The 18,496-nt window shown below is 46.1% G+C and overlaps 1 protein-coding gene across 2 annotated transcripts in view; it reads right to left on the reverse strand.

The window, feature by feature from the left end:
* DOK5 (docking protein 5) overlaps window positions 1–18,238 on the reverse strand; it is a 152,030-nt gene extending 133,792 nt beyond the window's left edge. For both annotated transcript variants that reach the window (XM_040248094.1, XM_040248095.1), the window contains exon 1: window positions 17,887–18,238. In XM_040248094.1, the coding sequence (XP_040104028.1) occupies window positions 17,887–17,952 (66 nt within the window). In that variant the 5' untranslated portion in view covers window positions 17,953–18,238. The remainder of the gene's footprint in view (window positions 1–17,886) is intronic.
* Between the last annotated feature and the right edge of the window lie 258 nt (window positions 18,239–18,496).

Genomic DNA, 18,496 nt, shown 5'->3' on the forward strand with positions numbered 1-18,496 from the left:
GACGGTCGGGCAACGGATGCTGAAATGCCAAGCCCAGTGAGAAAGATAACCCCAGACGACGGTGGGGAAATGATCAGCCCAACCCAAGGGAGCCTTCCGACGGTTGGGCAACGGACGCTGAAATGCCAAGCCCAGTGAGAAAGATAACCCCAGACGACGGTGGGGAAATGATCAGGGCCCTGCTAAGGTATCTCACTGGAATGTTGAAGGAGACGTGGATAAAATCACGAAGTGTCCAGCCCCTTCCCAGAAAGACTCTCACCAATATGGCAGAATGATACAGTTAAGACCTTGGAGGAATTCTTCAATTCACTCATAGTCATTCATTTGACAAATACTTATGGAACTCTAAGAAAAAAAGCAGGAAGCAGGACAAGAATAAGCTGTACCCATGTGTGGCTCACAGACTAATGAGGGGAAAAACCACCAAAGCAACACATTCAATCACATTCTTTTTTAAGGTAACACATTCTTAACATCAATGTTTTCCAATTTTTAAAAGGTGCATATTTAGTCATTTATGTTGGGGTGCACGGCATCTTGGGTGCGACGCACGGGCTTTCCCCAGTTGGGGTGAGCGGGGGCCACTCCCCAGCTGTGGTGCTCAGGCGTCTCTCTGCAGGGGCCCCTCCTGTTGCAGGGTGCTGGCCCTGGATCTCAGGTTCCGTAGCTGTGGCGCACGGGCTCAGCTGCCCACGGCACGTGGAGTCTTAGTTCCTGGAAGGAGGACGGCGCCTGTGTCCCCTGCATTGGCACGCGGATTCTTAACCATGGGACTACCGGGGAAGTTCTCGATCACGTATTTTAAAACAGCCACGAGTGCTATGAAGAAACTGGAGCGGCACCATCCAACAGAATCCTCAAAAATGATGGAACTGTTCTACTCTTACGGCAGGAACTAACAGAACCGCCACTCCTGAGCATCTGAAAGCGGCTAGCACCAGTAACGAACTGAAGATCTTTAATTTCATTTTATTTTAATTAATTTAAATGTCTACTTCTGCTTTATTGACTATGCCAAAGCCTTTGACTGTGTGGATCACAACAAACTGTGGGAAATTCTTCAAGAGATGGGAATACCAGATCACCTGACCTGCCTCCTGAGAAATGTGTATGCAGGTCAAGAAGCAACAGTGAGAACTGGACATGGAATAACAGACTAGTTCCAAATCGGGAAAGGAGTACATCAAGGCTGTATACTGTCACCCTGCTTATTTAACTTACATGTAGAGTACATCATGAAAAATGCCGTGATGGATGAAGCACAAGCTGGGATCAAGATTGCCAGGAGAAATATCAACAACCTCAGATATGCAGATGACACCACCCTAATGGCACCACTCTTAAAGGGAAGAAGAACTAAAGAGCCTCTTGATGAAAGTGAAAGAGAAGAGTAAAAAAGTTGGTTTAAAACTCAACATTCAGAAAACTAAGATCTGGTCCCATTACTTCATGGCAAATAGATGGGGAAACAATGGAAACAATAAGAGACTTTATTTTGGGGGGCTCCCAAATCACTGCAGATGGTGACTGCAGCCATGAAATTAAAAGACGCCTATGGCTGATTCATGTTGAGGTTTGACAGAAAACAGCAAAATTCTGTAAAGCAATTATTCTTCAATAAAAAATAATTAAAAACACACACACATAAATAAATACGCTTACTCCTTGGAAGAAAAGCTATGACCAACCTAGATCGCATATTAAAAAGCAGAGACATTACTTTGCCAACAAAGGTACATACAGTCAAAGCTATAGTTTTTCCAGTGGTCATGTATGGACATGAGAGCTGGACCATAAAGAAGGCTGAGCACCAAAGAATTGATACTTTTGAACTGTGGTGTTAGAGAAGACTCTTGAGAGACCCTTGGACAGTAAAGAGATCAAACCAGTCAATCCCAAAGGAAATTAATCCTGAATATTCATTGGAAGGATTAATGCTGAAGCTGAAACTCCAATACTCTGGCCACCTGATGCAAAGAGCTGATTGATTGGAAAAGACTATGATGCTGGAAAAGATTGAGGGCAGGAGGAGAAGGGGACGAGAGAGGATGAGATGGTTGGATGGCATTGCCAACTCGATGGACATGAGTTTGAGCAAGCTCTGGGAGTTGGAGATGGACAGGGAAGCCTGGCGTGCTGCAGTCCATGGGGTCACAGAGTCAGACACGACTGAGCGACTGAACTGAACTAAAAAATACATGTGCCAACTGGCTTTTTCCACCATTTAGATGTGGGATGGTGTTGGGAAAAGCATCTCCAAGTTAGCAACATCCCAGCTGAGACTTTCAGGATAAGAAAGAAGTACAGAAAATAAAAGCAAGTGGAAGAATTTTCTAATCAATGAAAAAGCATGTATAAAGGCAATAACAGAGGATGGAGAGCTTGGCCAATGGAGAAACTCAAGTGCGCAGGTTTGGTTGAGCACCAAGGGGGATGGTGAACTGATTTGAGCACTGGTTTGGGTGGGATGAGTTATGGCCAGGTGCAGATTACACAGAGTGTCTTGAGGACACTGCAGAATATTTGTGGGTAAGGAGAAGGCATTAGAGAGTTTTAAAGTACAGGTAGGATAGGATTGGATTGGATTACTAGGTAATGTTCGCTGTCAGCAGAATAAATTTGGAGAGTGGGGGACCAAACGAAGAACATCCTTGCAGGAGAACATCCTTTTGAAGCTGAACACACACAGAGTTAAACACACCTCAAGGGAGGACTGGCAAAAACAAATGATTCTCAGCACTCTCAGGGGAAGTACACCAGCTACACCCTCTTTGAAGGAAAATCAGATGAATTTACCAAAATTCTAAATGAACATAACTTTGTAAGAGCAGCTTCCGTCCTAGAATTTATCTTAGAAACAGAGCACCATATATGCCATAACTGTATGCACAAGGATGGTTACTGCTTCACTGTGTAATTAGCAACAATTAGAAATGACAGTAAAATGTCCATTAGTAGTGCGAGCTAATTAAAGAAATGGAACAGCCAAATAAGTGAACCGTGAACTTCCTGATGTTCAAGCTGGTTTTAGAAAAGGCAGAGGAACCAGAGATCAAATTGCCAACCATCCGCTGGATCATGGAAAAAGCGAGAGAGTTCCAGAAAAACATCTATTTCTGCTTTTATTGACTATGCCAAAGCCTCTGACTGTGTGGATCACAATAAACTGTGGAAAATTCTGAAAGAGATGGGAATCCCAGACCACCTGACCTGCCTCTTGAGAAATCTGTATGCAAGTCAGGAAGCAACAGTTAGAACTGGACATGGAACAACAGACTGGTTCCAAATAGGAAAAAGAGTGTGTCAAGGCTGTATATTGTCACCCTGCTTATTTAACTTATATGCAGAGTACATCATGAGAAACGCTGGACTGGAAGAAACACAAGCTGGAATCAAGATTGCCGGGAGAAATATCAATAACCTCAGAGATGCAGATGACACCATCCTTATGGCAGAAAGTGAAGAGGAACTAAAAAGCCTCTTGATGAAAGTGAAAGAGGAGAGCGAAAAAGTGGCTTAAAGCTCAACATTCAGAAAACGAAGATCATGGCATCTGGTCACTTCATGGGAAATAGATGGGGAAACAGTGGAAACAGTGTCAGACTTTATTTTTTGGGGCTCCAAAATCACTGCAGATGGTAATTGCAGCCATGAAATTAAAAGACGCTTACTCCTTGAAAGGAAAGCTATGATCAACCTAGATAGCACATTCAAAAGCAGAGACATTACTTTGCCGACTAAGGTCCATCTAGTCAAGGCTATGGTTTTTCCTGTGGTCATGTATGGATGTGAGAGTTGGACTGTGAAGAAGGCTCAGCACTGAAGAACTGATGCTTTTGAACTGTGGTGTTGGAGAAGACTCTTGAGAGTCCCTTGGACTGCAAGAAGATCCAACCAGTCCATTCTGAAGATCAGCCCTGGCATTTCTTTGGAAGGAATGATGCTAAAGCTGAAACTCCTGTACTTTGGCCACCTCATGCGAGGAGTTGACTCATTGGAAAAGACTCTGATGCTGGGAGGGATTGGGGGCAGGAGGAGAAGGGGACGACTGAGGATGAGATGGCTGGATGGCATCACGGACTCGATGGACGTGAATCTGAGTGGACTCCAGGAGTTGGTGATGGACAGGGAGGCCTGGCGTGCTGCAATTCATGGGGTCGCAGAGTCGGACACGACTGAGCGACTGAACTGAACTGAACTGAACAGCCAAATAAGTAAATATTGATAAAGTGAAAGTCGCTCAGTCGTGTCTGACTCTTTGTGACCCCATGGACTATGCAGTCCATGGAATTCTGTAGGCCAGAATACTGGAGTGGGTAGGCTCCCCCTTCTCCAGGGCGTCTTCCCAAGCCAGGAATCGAACTGGGGTTTCCTGCAGTGCAGGTGTATTCTTTACCTGCTGAGCTACCAGGGAAGCCCAAGTGAATATTGGAAATCCATAAACATTTCAGAAAAGTGCTCCAACATAAGTTAAAAGAACAAAGATAGAGTAACAGTACTAAATAACATGAACCCGAACATGCAAAGCAGATTACACACACACACAAACACAAGCATTTTTATATATGCCTATACACATAAATATCTCCATACAAACACACAAGAATCTGCCTAGAATTGCCTGGAAATGGAGACAAGTCTGGAATAGGAGAGAACTTTCCTCTTCATTTGATCCTTTTTTGCTTTTTTAATTTTTAACCATGTACATATAGTGTAAAATACTAGTAAATTAAAAAGAATTAATACAGGCAAAAGCCATTTTTTGCTGTAGGTAAAGAGGATCTATTTCTTTCTTTCTTTTTCTTTTTTTTTTGGTCTGAAATTCAACATTGTGAATCCAAGTAAATCATAAATTTAGAAAGTTTTCAAGTCATCTGTCCTGGTTCTGTGGTCTGATCCAGATCAGAGCAGCACAGGGCCATCCCAAGTTTCTCTGCTCTTTTCCACTCAGGAGGCCGACAGGAGGGCACTGTGGAGACCAAGCTGGGACTAGGCGGGATGTGGAGTGTGCTCGGGCAGGCTCTCCGAAGCCACGGCCACACCTCTGGCTCCAGGGGAGGGAGGCAGGTCAGACCTTGGCACCTCCATCTTTGCTGCAGTGGAAGCTGGGGTGAGAGAAGTTCAGCAACACGCGTTAGTCACAGCAGATGGCCAGCAGCAGGACGGGGGAACCAGGCCACTCTTATTCCAGCCGGTTGCCCATCTCCACGTTTGTCCTGAGCTGAGGACTGCAGCGTGGATGCTACAGCAGGGCTACCTACAAACACCACTCAACAGAATTTTACAAAACTCTTGGGATTTCTTGGGATTTCTGAGTATGTGTACTCATGAGAGGCTAGGCTTTCTGTCCATTTCATAACTGAATATGCAAAATTGCCGGGAACCAGCGTGAGGAATCCCACCCATGGCAAAGGTCATGAGGAAGGAAGCCCGACAAAACGCAAAGGCGTGATCTGGCTTCAGGGGTTCCCCCTGGGTTTTCCTGAACATCTACCCCCAAAAACCAGAGTCTGCCTGCCTTATGGTACTGTGCTTTTCCACTCTTCTGACATTCTCTGGAAAAAAGTTAATTCGGGGCTTCTGTCTCCTGCATATGAAAGGAATGTTTCAGCTCAAACCCCTCTGATGGCTCTCTAACTTGCTTGACAGGTTCCCCCAGACTTTTTACAATTTGTGAATTGCTTACAGCCCCCCAAGCACGAGAGGCACAAAGCTTAAAGCATCTTAAAGATACAGAGCCTTTTCTAAAGAGCTAAAAATTATATTGGTGACGGTTTTCACTGTTGACTCAATGAGTGCTGCTAGGCCTCCATATTCTTTATCTTTTAGGCACCTGAGGGATATTAATCAATGTAATTGGGATATAGGAAAAGGAATATAGTAGTTTTGATGTTAGCAACACTAGACCTTTGAGTTAATTACTCTTCTCTTTGTTATAAATCACTGTACTTCTTTCATTGTTATAAATTGTTGTATCCTTGCTATGTAAGAATGTAACTTTATTTAGTGCTTTCTGAGAGTGGCACCAGACTTTGGGAAGAACAACATTTTTAAGACAAGTCTTCTGGTTGACAAACCCTTATCAGAAAAGGGCCATAAAATGTTAATTGGCCTTCTGGCCAGAAGATGATGTAAATCACCTAAGACTTGTGTATACGACTAAGCATGCAGAGAAGAAGCCTGGTCTCGATAAGAGTCAGGGCTGCTGACGCTGCATAATTTTATATTATCCATTAATCTCTATGTACAAAAAAAGGTATAAAAGGCCTTTACACCAATAGAGGATGGGCCAGTCACTGGACTGGTTTCCCCCGTGTGGTCTATTCTCCTTCTCTCTTTTTCAGGCTGAATTCCCATCTGGAGCAAGGAGGCTCGCCATGTCTACTTACTTGCCCCAGCTTCTAAGTCCCATGAGAGAGGGAGCCCAAGGCAGGGCACCCTCCACTATTTACACGAATGCTGGTGGCCTAACGTAGATGGTGCAAACTTCTTGTCCTGAAGTTTTATTGGCCTTCCCCATAAACCAAGTTATTCAGCATCTTTTCTCCACTAAATTTCCTACAATATTATTTCCTCTTAATTTCTTTTATATTTCTAATTAAGTAAATTAGTTTTTCCTCACCACACCATCCCCGCTTCGAATTACCCTGGATCCACCGGGGCTGGACCCCAGCACAAAATGTTATTTCAGGGTTTTACTCATTGAATTTAATGCTCATTGAGTACCAACTACGGGCCAAGACATTATTCTATTATCCCTCCTCCCAGCCGGACCCACTTAAACACTGAGCAAGTTGATAAAAATATTGATTGGGAATATTAGTTACTATATCCATTTGATTCAATAAACAACTTTTCCCCACTATATGTTGATCAAATTTTCAGCTTTATCATTTCAACTTTAGAATAAAAACAATTTCAAAAAAGAAAAAGTGGGAAGAACCAGTCTACCCTACTTCAAGACACAGTGTAGCTACGCATGTAGACACACGTTGACACGTCAAGGCACCACAGAGACACACAGAACAGTGGAATAAAACAGAGGACTAGGAGCAGATAACGTAAATGAGCTCAGCAGAAAAAAGACAGTGTTTCAACAAGCGGTCCTGGAGCAACTGGACATCCACGGGCAGAAAACGAACCTTCACATAAAATGTACACTGTATATAAAAATTGACTCAAAATGAACCACAGTCTTAAATGTAAAAGGTAAAACTATAAAATATTTAGGGGAAAAAGTAGGAAAAAATAGTTGGGATCTTGGGCTGGCAAAGTATTAGTATGAAAAGGAAAAAAAAAAAGATAAATTGGAATTCATCAACTTAGAAACGTCTGCCCTGTGCTAGACCTTGTTAAAAGGATAAAAATGATAAGCTACATAGTGAGTAAGAGAAAATATTTGCAAACCACATGTCTGAAAAGGATTAATATCAAGAATATACAAAGAACTCTCAAAACTCAACAGTTAAAAAACAACCCAAATAGAATATAGGCAAAAGACATGAATAGGCATTTTTCCCAAAATGTAAGTATAGCTGACAAACTGGAACGTGAAAAAATGCTCAGCATCACTAGGAGGGATCAGCGTCACCAGTGAGAACGTCTATGCCGAGACTCACACCAAAAACTGGGGCAACCCCAAATGCAGAGACTGGATCACTCCTGTGTTGCTGCTGTGAATATAAAATGTGAAAGAGTTTGGTGGTTTCCTATGAATATAAAATGCAACTACAAATACACACAGCAACTGTACTCACAGGGCATTTTCCTACAGGGATGAAAATTTACATTCACACAAAAACCCCAGCCCAAACATTCACATCAACCTATTCATAAGAGCCTAAAATGGAAAACACCCCCCAGACATCCCTCAGTATTTGAACAGCTAAACAAGCTATGGTACATCCATACCTTGGACTACAGCTTAGCAGTAAAAAGGAGAAAGGAATAGCATCCAATCTAATCACTTCATGGCAAATAGATGGGGAAACAATGGAACCAGTGACAGACTTTATTTTGAGGGGCTCCAAAATCACTGCAGATGGTGACTGCAGCCATGAAATTAAAAGACGCTTGCTCCTTAGAAGGAAACCTATGACCAACCTAGACAATGTACGAAAAAGCAGAGACATTACCTGGTCGACAAAGGTCCCCGTAGTGAAAGCCATGGGTTTTCCAGTCGTCATGTATGCATGTGAGAGCTGGACCAGAAAGAAGGCGAAGCACCAGAGAATTGATGCTTTTAAACTGTGGTGTTAGAGAAGACTCTTGAGAGTCTTGGACATCAAGGAGATCAGAACAGTCAATCCTAAAGGAAATCAACCCTGAATATTCACGCGAACGACTGATGTTGAAATGGAAGCTCCAATACGTTGGCCACCTAATGCAAAGAGTCACTGAGAAAAAAACCCTAATGCTCGGAAGGATTGAAGGCAGGAAGAGAAGGGGATGACAGAGGATGAGATGGTTGTATGGACTCATGTCCAAACTCAATGGACATGAGTTTGGGTAAGCTCCAGGAGATGGTGAAGGACACGCAAGCCTGGCGTGCTGCAGTCCATGGGTTCGAAGAGAGTCGAACATGACTGAGCGACTGAACACCAACCCTCCATACCCACAGAACCCACGACAGCCACCGCAATTCCAGAGGATTACACTGAGTTAAAAAAAAACTCCAACAAAACATTCCATACTGCATGGCTCCATTGGTATAATACTTTTGAAATGATGAATGATAAAACCACAGAAATGGAAAACAGATTCACGGTTGTCAGGGCTTCGGGGCTGTGGGCAAGGGTGGGGGAGATGAAGGGGCAGCTTTAAAAGACAATGGGGAGGCCCGTGCTGTGGGCGGACGCTCTATGCCTTGATGGTATACCAGTATCCTGATTGTGATACCGGGGATTCAAAAAGCATCACCACCGGGAGAGCCTGAGGAAAGGGCGTGGCTGTCTCTCTGCGTCATTTCTTGCACCCGCTGTGAACTTATGATTATGGAAAAGCTAACATTTTAACTCTTTTTTAAGCTGCACCTTGTTTTAGCTGGAGCACACAGGATCTCAGTCTTCACTGCAGCACGCATGATCTCTAGCTGAGGCCCGGGAACACGTCTTGGGGCACGTGGGATCTAGTTGCCTGACCAGGGGTGGAACCCGGGCCCCCTGCCGTGGAAGCTTGGAGTCTGAGCCACTGGATCACCAATAAAGTCCCCCAAATTCTAATTTTAAAAAATGAGATAGTGGTTCTTCACCATTTTGGAAATCTGCAGGGTGGGAGGTGAGCGGTTTGGGGACACAAAAGTCCAGATTTCTCTAAGAATCCCATAAAAGCTATGAAGCATCACCTGAGGGAATCATTCGCACCCCATCCGTAACACAGCGCACACAGCTAACACCCATTCTCTGAGACCCAGGGCGCTGACAGAGACTTAGAACACTCGTAAAATAAGCACGGCCTGCCGACTGCTCGGGAAAGCCTCGTCCAAAACGCAGGCATCTGCATTCTTCCACATTCCCATATGTCTGTGGCATTTCTAAACTATTAATTTTGAATTTCACAGAAACAGGGCGTTTGCAGAATGGAGGCAGACTAATCTCTTCCTGGCTTAGAATCCCTGAAGATTTGATTTCTACCCAGCCAGAACCAAATTCCTAGAGTAACAGGAAAATCAAATTTCCCCTCCCTCGTTTCATGAAAATGAAACAAAGAAAGACCTGAAGATGGCTTTTCACTTCAATATTTGACCTGTTGCTCAAACGAATTCTTCCTGAACTAGAGTGAATATATTAATCTCATGTTAATAACACCAGCCCCAAAATTCCCCACGAATGTTGACCACACCTGTCTTATTTAGGGTAGTGTTCCCTAAGCTTCTCAACACGAGTGCTCACTGCATAAACATCTGATGCATGTTAAAATAAATGAAAGCAAATATACCCCGAATGAAAACTGAATTCTTAAAATACCAAAGATAATCCACAAAACTGCTTAAAAAATAAATCTTTCTAGTCATCTCATAAATATTATTAAAAAAATACATTGGCAGATGTGGGGGAAATGATCACGTCCATAATTTGGTTTATGTCTACACACAAAATCACTAAATTGGCCATTCTTTGCTTAAATCAGCTTTGGGGCTGATGATTAAAGGCTGACTTTATGCATAATTAATCATACCATCCACAAGGACGATCAAATAAAGATGACTAAAATACCAGCTGGAAAGAACTTCTGACATGAAACCAGTGAAGCTGATTCAGATGGGGCTAAAACACTAAGTGTTCTTGCGTGTGTGTGCGCGTGCGTGCATGCTCGGTCGTGTCCAACTCTGCAGCCCCTTGGACTGCAGCCCGCCAGGCTCCTCTGTCCGTGGGATTTCCCAGCAAGAGCACTGGAGCGGGTTGCCATTTCCTTCTCCAGGGGATCTTCCCGACCCAGGGATGGAACCTGGGTCTTCTGCGCTGCAGGCGGATTCTTTACCACTGGTGCCACTTGGGAAGCCAAACAGTCTTAGGTGAGTGTCTGACCGTAAATTTCACTACAGGAAGTCAGGCTCCAAGTCTCTTTTCCTTGAGGCAGGAAAAGGGTGCTTCATGGATCTTACTGAATGATTACATGTGCTTGTGTGCACACGTGTGCACACACACTCATGCACTGAGGGCAGGACTTCCCTGGTGGCTCAGTGGTAGACTTTGCCCACCAGGGCAGGAGACACGGGTCCTATTTCTGGGTCAGGAAGACCCCCTGGAGGAGGACATGGCAACCCACTCCAGCATTCCTGGCTGAAGAATCCCACGGACAGAGGAGCCTGGGGGCTACAGTCCAGGGGTCGCAGAGTCGGACACAACTGAGCGATCGTACTCATGGTGTGTGGTTAATTCATTCCATTCCTATGATTTCAGTGTTAGTAAGCAATATCTTAATGCGCAGATTCCTGATCATCTCTGCATCCCAAAACCCTAAATGAAAAATGAAACGTCTCTGGCAGACTGGGTCAAGTGAAATTGACAAACGAAAGGGGTGAGAAAATATTTCCGCCTAAAATTTGGCCATTAATTAACCAACTTTTCAAATCTATTCTGCCAGCACCATCCCCGCCCCACTCCCAAAAAAAGATCCTCAAATTAACAGAGCTTTGCTCATGTCTCATGAGCTTGCTCAAACCAAACTTGCATACAGATGAGTTTCTCTGCTCCTGACACTTCCGCCATGTATCTAAGGATCAGGAAAAATTCTACAATGGCCAATATCCCTGGCCATAACCTAGCATCAGTGGTTGTACCGTAACCACTTCACAGATGTTACATCTGCTTTCCTAACTAAAGAGTGAGTTCTCTGAGGATTAAAGCTATCACTGTAGAAGAGGTATAACACCACCACGTAAGCATCATTATCCTCCAACAGCACCGGTGGTAAGAGGGAGAGAGGTAATAAATGCTGGAAGGGTTTCCGCTGTGTCAGGCATTGTGTTAAGCCTTTCATGAGGATCTTCTATTAGGCGGATATTATGAGCCTCCCTATTTTTACAGGAGACTGAGGCTTCTTAATATTAAGTATCTCACCAAAACTCACATAACTAGTCACTGAATTGGGATTTTAACAGTCTCATGTCAAAGCCCATGCTCTTAAACCAGGAGACAGTAATGGATTCATTCATTCTCTCAATAAATCTTCATCAAGTGCTGCTCCATGCTGGAAATTGCTCCAGACACTGGGGTTCAGCTATAACTGATGGTTTCATCCATTCATCCCATACGTTTCTAAGCATTTCTTCCTGTTGGCACTGGGGTCCAGCTATAATGATGAATTCTCTCATTCATTCACACAATAAACCTTCATCAAGAGCACCCCCATGCTGGAAACTGTTCCAGGCACTGGGGTTCAGCTATAATGAAGAGAGAGAAGTCCCAGGCCTCATGGAGTTCCACACGCTATCTGGGAGATATAGGCAATCAACAGGTAAAACCTACAGACAGATCAGCAGGTAAGTGGATGCTAAGTCTAGAGAGAAAAAATGGAAGGGATACAGGGAGAGAAGGAGGGAAGAGATAAAACAGGAGGGCTGGAAGGTTTCGATGAGAAGGCGGCACTTGCAGAAAGGTTGAAGGAGGTGAGGAGACGGCCAGGAGGCGATAACCTGGTGGAACCGTATTCCAGGCGGAGGGAAGAGCAAGAGCAAACATTCTGCGTCAGCACAGGACCTGGGAGCCGGCGGTAGGCCGTCACTCTGGATCGCAGGGAAAGGCTCTGGTGGTCTGAGCAGTGAGGGAGATAAACCAGGAGGGTATGACAGTATCTGGGGGCTTGGACCAGGGCGGTAGTGGCAGATGGTGTGAGAGGTCATTGGACTCTAGCTATATTTCCAAAACAAAGCTTACAGGATCTCGTGATGGACTGACCGTGGTGGTGAGAGATAAGGGAAGGAGCGAGAACAGAGACTAAGCTTTGATCCTTTGCTGCTTGCTTGTTTGACTGCTTGACTGATTTTTACCAGACCACCTGACCTGCCTCTTGAGAAATCTGTATGCAGGTCAGGAAGCATCAGTCAGAACTGGACGTGGAACAACAGCCTGTTCCAAATAGGAAAAGGAGTGCGTCAAGGCTGTGTACTGTCACCCTGCTTATTTAGCTTCTATGCAGAGTACATCATGAGAAACGCTGGACTGGAAGAAACGCAAGCTGGAATCAAGATTGCCGGGAGAAATATCAATAACCTCAGAGATGCAGATGACACCACCCTTATGGCAGAAAGTGAAGAGGAACTAAAAAGCCTCTTGATGAAAGTGAAAGAGGAGAGCGAAAAAGTTGGCTTAAAGCTCAACATTCAGAAAACAAAGATCATGGCATCTGGTCCCATCCCTTCATGGGAAATAGATGGGGAAACAGTGGAAACAGTGTCAGACTTTATTTTTTTGGGCTCCAAAATCACTGCAGATGGTGATTGCAGCCATGAAATTAAAAGACGCTTACTCCTTGGAAAGAAAGTTATGAGCAACCTAGATAGCATAGTCAAAAGCAGAGACATTACTTTGCCGACTAAGGTCTGTCTAGTCAAGGCTATGGTTTTTCCTGTGGTCATGTATGGATGTGAGAGTTGGACTGTGAAGAAGGCTGAGTGCTGAAGAATTGACACTTTTGAACTGTGGTGTTGGAGAAGACTCTTGAGAGTCCCTTGGACTGCAAGGAGATCCAACCAGTCCATTCTAAAGGAGATCAGCCCTGGGATTTCTTTGGAAGGAATGATGCTGAAGCTGAAACTCCAGTACTTTGGCCACCTCATGCGAAGAGTTGACTCATTGGAAAAGACTCTGATCCTGGGAGGGATTGGGGGCAGGAGGAGAAGGGGACGACCGAGGATGAGATGGCTAGATGGCATCACTGCCTCGATGGACATGAGTCTGAGTGAACTCCGGGAGATGGTGATGGACAGGGAGGCCTGGCGTGCTGCGATTCATGGGGCTGCAAAGAGTGGGACACGACTGAGCGACTGAACTGAACTGAACTGATAGTGGCTGAGATACAGACTCCAGGAGAAGCCGGCTAGGATGAAAAAATGGGTGGTTGGATATATTAAGTCTGAGACTAGGAGCCGATCAGATGAAGATGTGGGCTTGATGGGAGAAGAGCACAGAGATGCTGTTTAGAGGCAAACGGGGACTTCCCTGATGCAGCGGCTAACCCACGCACCCGCCCAGGGACTTCCTGGTGGTCCAGTGACTAAGACTCCACATGCCTGATGCAAGGCACCTGATTCCTGGTCAGGGAACTAGATCCCACAGGCTGCAACTAAGACTCAGCACAGTCAAATAAATAAATAAATGTTAAAAAGAAAATAAAATCAAGTAATCAAGGGGAACTGCATGGAGATAAAGTAAACAGGTCTGAGACTCGCCGGGTGGACACGTCCTGGCAATTACTGCCTGGGAATCCTCTCCATTGCGAGGGGAGAGACCGAGTGGCGCAGTCGTGCGATGCCACCTGTGCCACACGGCAGGCTGCTGCCGCAGTTCAGTCGCCCAGTCGCACCCGACTCTTTGCGGCCCCGCGGACTGCAGCACACCAGCCTTCCCGTGTTTCATTACTCCCAGAGTGTGCTCAAACTCAGGGCCATTGCTAATGATGTGCAAACCACCTGATTCACCCCTCCTCTAAAAACACAGGTTTAATGCCTTTAGTGGATTTGCCAAACAACCGTGGACAGACCCCTCCCCATCCCCCAAAGCAGTGCCATCGACGTTCCTGAACAAATGCAGCCCCAGGGCCCAACTGGACAGCTCCATGAACCAACGGAGATGAGGCTGGAGAATAAAGACCTGAAGATACAGAGGCTTCTTCTGAGTCAAACGAGGTGAATTTCTAAGCTTGTGGATGTTTATAGAAAAAAGCAAGACTACAAATATTTGACTGCTTAATCACTTAAACGGCTTAGTATCTCAACTAAAGGTGACCACTTACTGAAGGCCATCTGAACAGGGATGCTCTTAGACTGTCTCATGCCTTGTTGAAAAATCACTTAAATGTATATTTGTGTATGTGTGTGTGTATGCCTTGCATACTGTGTGTTTGTGGGGATAACTACAAGTGTGTGTGAGGGCAGGGCTTCCCAGGTGGCGCCAGTGGTAAAGAACCCGCCTCCCAGTGCAGGAGCAGGAGACACAAGAGACGCGGGTTCGGTCCCTGAGTTGGGAAGACCCCCTGGAGGCGGGCCTGGCAACCCACTCCAGGATTCCTGCCTGGAGAATCCCGTGGACAGAGGAGCCTGACAGGATACGGTCACAGCATCGCAGAGTCGGACACGCCTCACAGACTCGGCACACACCACGTGAGGACAAGGAACTCAATAATAACCCAGCCTGTGACTGTGACATGAGCCCCTTGCAGACGGCACCGCATGTTTGCAGTGTATATTTTCTTGGTCCCTCGTGAGAAATAAATCAGTATTAAATAACAACAACAAAAATATCACAAATCACTTAATGTACCGTATTTGTAAAAACTGCATCAAATGAAAACTGCATAAATGTATATGCCTTTGGACACTTCTAGGTAGAAAGATAAGGAAATCAATAATTCCTATATCCTTCCACCAACCCTAACTCATCTCTAATTATACCAAAGAAATGATGCAATCAGAACCAAAGCTGTATGCTTTCAGTGCATTTTCATAGATATTTTCTTATCCGAAGTTCACAGCATCGTTAAACACTATCCACTGTACAGATAAGGAAACTGAGGCCAAGAGAAGTCAAGGGTCACAAAGCTAACAAGTAACAGAGGGACGGTTTGTCTCTTTTCTTCTTTTTCCAAATCTGCAGGGCATTCCTAGGTATAACAGCTGCTCACCATGAAATGTTGTTTTCTTGTTTAATTATAAACTCTCCTAAACATGGTTCTAATCCTCAGACACTTGTCTGGATTCTGTTAATAAAGCCCCCGTGTCACACTGGTTCTTCAAGAGGCTTATGAATTGCAAAGTCAGGCGTTCACTTTTAGTTCAATCCATGTTCAACTTGCACGAACTGAGCACCTGCAGGTCCTAACACAGAGTCCTGCTACTCTTCGAGACTTACACGTGCTGCTTGCTGTTCTAAGCTATCTTCTGCCTCGATCGGCTCCACTAACATCTCTTTCTTTAGACTGAAGGTCCCTATGCCATTTTCCCAATGCATTCTTCTTGATGCCTCCATTAAAACTTTAGCTTGCAGTGGTTCCAACAGCCTCCTCAGCTTCTAATGATAAATTATACTATTTAGAACACTTTTCAAAATTAACTGGTAATAAAACCAAACTGAACAAATAAAACTAGATTTTGATTATTTTTGACCTTTTCTCTCCATGAACAATAACCATCATTCAATAAATATTCCAAAATCTATTTGAGTATTAACACCAACACAATGAATAAATCCTAAGAAAGTACACTTCTGTTGGCATCCAAAACACTATAAAATATAAAGTAAATGCAAAGTAAACTACTTTCCTTTCCTTCGTATATCTGTCCAAAACCATTGGCACACACATGGGACTATGTTGTATCAGTAGTAATATTACAGAAAAAAGTCTCAGTTACTATAAAGTAGAAAGTTATGGTAACTAGTTTTTCAAATAAATCACCATGTGTCACAATGTGGCATACCCTGATCCTTATGAATAATTCACATTTTGTATATTAATAATTCACATCCTCTTTCTATTGGAATGCTCTCTAGCACAGAATGGATGTCTCATCAATTTCCTCAACTGACATGATGGAGTAAATCTAAAATTAGAATGGTGTTTTCAAATGCTCCTTGTAACACTGTAACACTTGGCTGGCCCACTAGGTTATGAAAAATAAAAAGTTCCTATTATTTCTGACCCTTTGTATGAGAGTCATTAGGTTAAGTACCCTAACAAAAGCTGTTCCTGTTGATCAGAATGTCTGCATAGCAGGGAAAGAAAACCAAGGAAACTTACAGTTGATAGGGACTGGTTAGTTCTCTTACACTGCTCCCTAATTACATATTTGTATATTCACAATTACACAAGACATAGTTGCTAAAAAATGGTAACCAGCAGGAAACGTGCTAAAACATGCTAACCAGCAGGGAAAGAAAGGAAGAAAATAAAGGAAAAAAAGAGAGGGAGAAAAGGGAGGAGGAAGGAAGAAGGAAAGCAAAGGACCAAAACAAATCAGGTAAGAGGCTTTAATAGTTATGGATATTTCCCACCAGCAGGTTTTCCTGTCTAGCTGTTTAACTCGGTGAAATTTCAATTTCCAGTAAAATTATCTAGTGCATTAACAAGTCCAAAGATCAAATAAGAGAACTGTGCCAATGACATATATTTGTGGAGAAAGATGTTTAAGTTATCCCTGTGGCCATTACTGACATTACCATTATTTCTGACATTAGTAAAGTAAACTTTTCTCCCCCCAACTCCCTCGCCCCAAAGTACACAATAAAAAAAAAAAAAAAAGCAGCAACAGCGCCTGACACAAAGCAAAGAGAAATGAGGCAGTTTGGAAAAAAAAAAAAAATCATCCCAGTATCCTCTTCCTCCCTCAAGAATTCCTTAGCCATCATCACCCAAGCCCAAAGAGAAGCAGAGTAAGTTCTCTCTGAAGTTCGTCAACGAAGAGCGAAGGGGAGAAGGGCCACAGAGAGGGAGATTTAAAGGAGGACCCATCCCTGGGCCAACACCCGTCCACACCAGTGCCCTCCGGCTCGCCGTCCTTCCTTTCAGCACACATCTAAAGAGAGCGCGCCAGCTCTGCGCCAGGTGTTCGTTCCGCCCTCATCTGCCAGCCTTCCGCTGGGCATCCGGTGTGCACTCCAGCAACACATCCCCTGCCCTGGCTCAGGACGAGGACGTCTACCCACGGCGCCTTCGCCAGCTCCTGGGCCGGGGCTGGGTCACTGTCCACGGCCCGGAGTTCCGAAAAGAGCCTTTCTCTTGGCAGACGTGTCTCTCCGGGGTCGGGGGGTCACTGACCCGGTTCGCACCCAGAGCGGCCGCCCTTCCTCGCCGGGCCGATCCGTCCCCCACCCCCGCTGGAGTGAAGCTGGCGGCGGGTGGGGGCACGGGGGCACCCGGCAGGCTCGGCGCCCCCGCCCGGGTTCCTCGGCGCCGACTCCCATGGCTACCGAGAAATATTTATTTCCATTCGATGGGCTTCCAGAGGCTACTGAGGCGGACACGCGGCCACGGACGGAGAGCCAAGTCACCCGGAGACAAAGATAGACCCGCGACACACCGAGAGCGGCTCCAGCGGCTGCCCCGGGTGCGCTCCAGCCGGGAAGGCGCGGCGCAGCGCGCGGGAGACCCCCAGGGACGCTGGCCGGGGGGTCGGGACCCTGAACCCGCGCCGGGGGGGGGGGGGGGGGAGGAAGGGTCCACACTCACCCCCAGGCGGCGGCTCCGGATCCTCACGTAGCCTTGCTTCACGATGTCATTGAAACTGGAGGCCATCCCGGGCGGCCGGCGAGCTCCCCGCGCCCCGCGCGCGCCCTAAGTGGCCTCGGGTCAGGACGGGGCTCTGGGCTGGGCCTGGGGAGAAAGCGCAGACCGAGCGGCGGCGGCTCCGCGCGGCGTCAGGAGGCGCGCATCACTTTCCAGTCCTCGAGCCTGAAGGGGGCGGCCGGCTAGCAGGCACTTCGGGGAGCGCGGGGAGCCGGCGCGGCGGGGGCGCCCGCGTCAGCTGACTCACCGGCCGGCCTGCTCGGAGGAGGGGCGGCGCTCGGGGATCCAGCCCTGCCTCTGCAAGGGGGGCGGGGGGGAGAGGAGGAGCGGGGAGGAGGAGGAGGAGCAGGCGGAGCGGGAGGGGAGGAGGAGGGGCAGGGGCAGGGAGGGGCGGCGCTCGGGGATCCAGCCTGCCTCTCGGGGAGAGTAGGGAGAGGAGAGGGGACCGGGCAGGGGGAGCCGGAGGAGCCGCCGGCCACCCGCAGGCAGACAGCCTTGACGGCGCACTCTCCCCTCCACCCTTCTCGCGCCCACCTGGCCGGATCCGGTCCTC

The sequence above is a fragment of the Oryx dammah genome, unplaced genomic scaffold (genome assembly GCF_014754425.2).
Source record: "Oryx dammah isolate SB20612 unplaced genomic scaffold, SCBI_Odam_1.1 HiC_scaffold_10, whole genome shotgun sequence".
NCBI lineage: Eukaryota > Metazoa > Chordata > Mammalia > Artiodactyla > Bovidae > Oryx > Oryx dammah.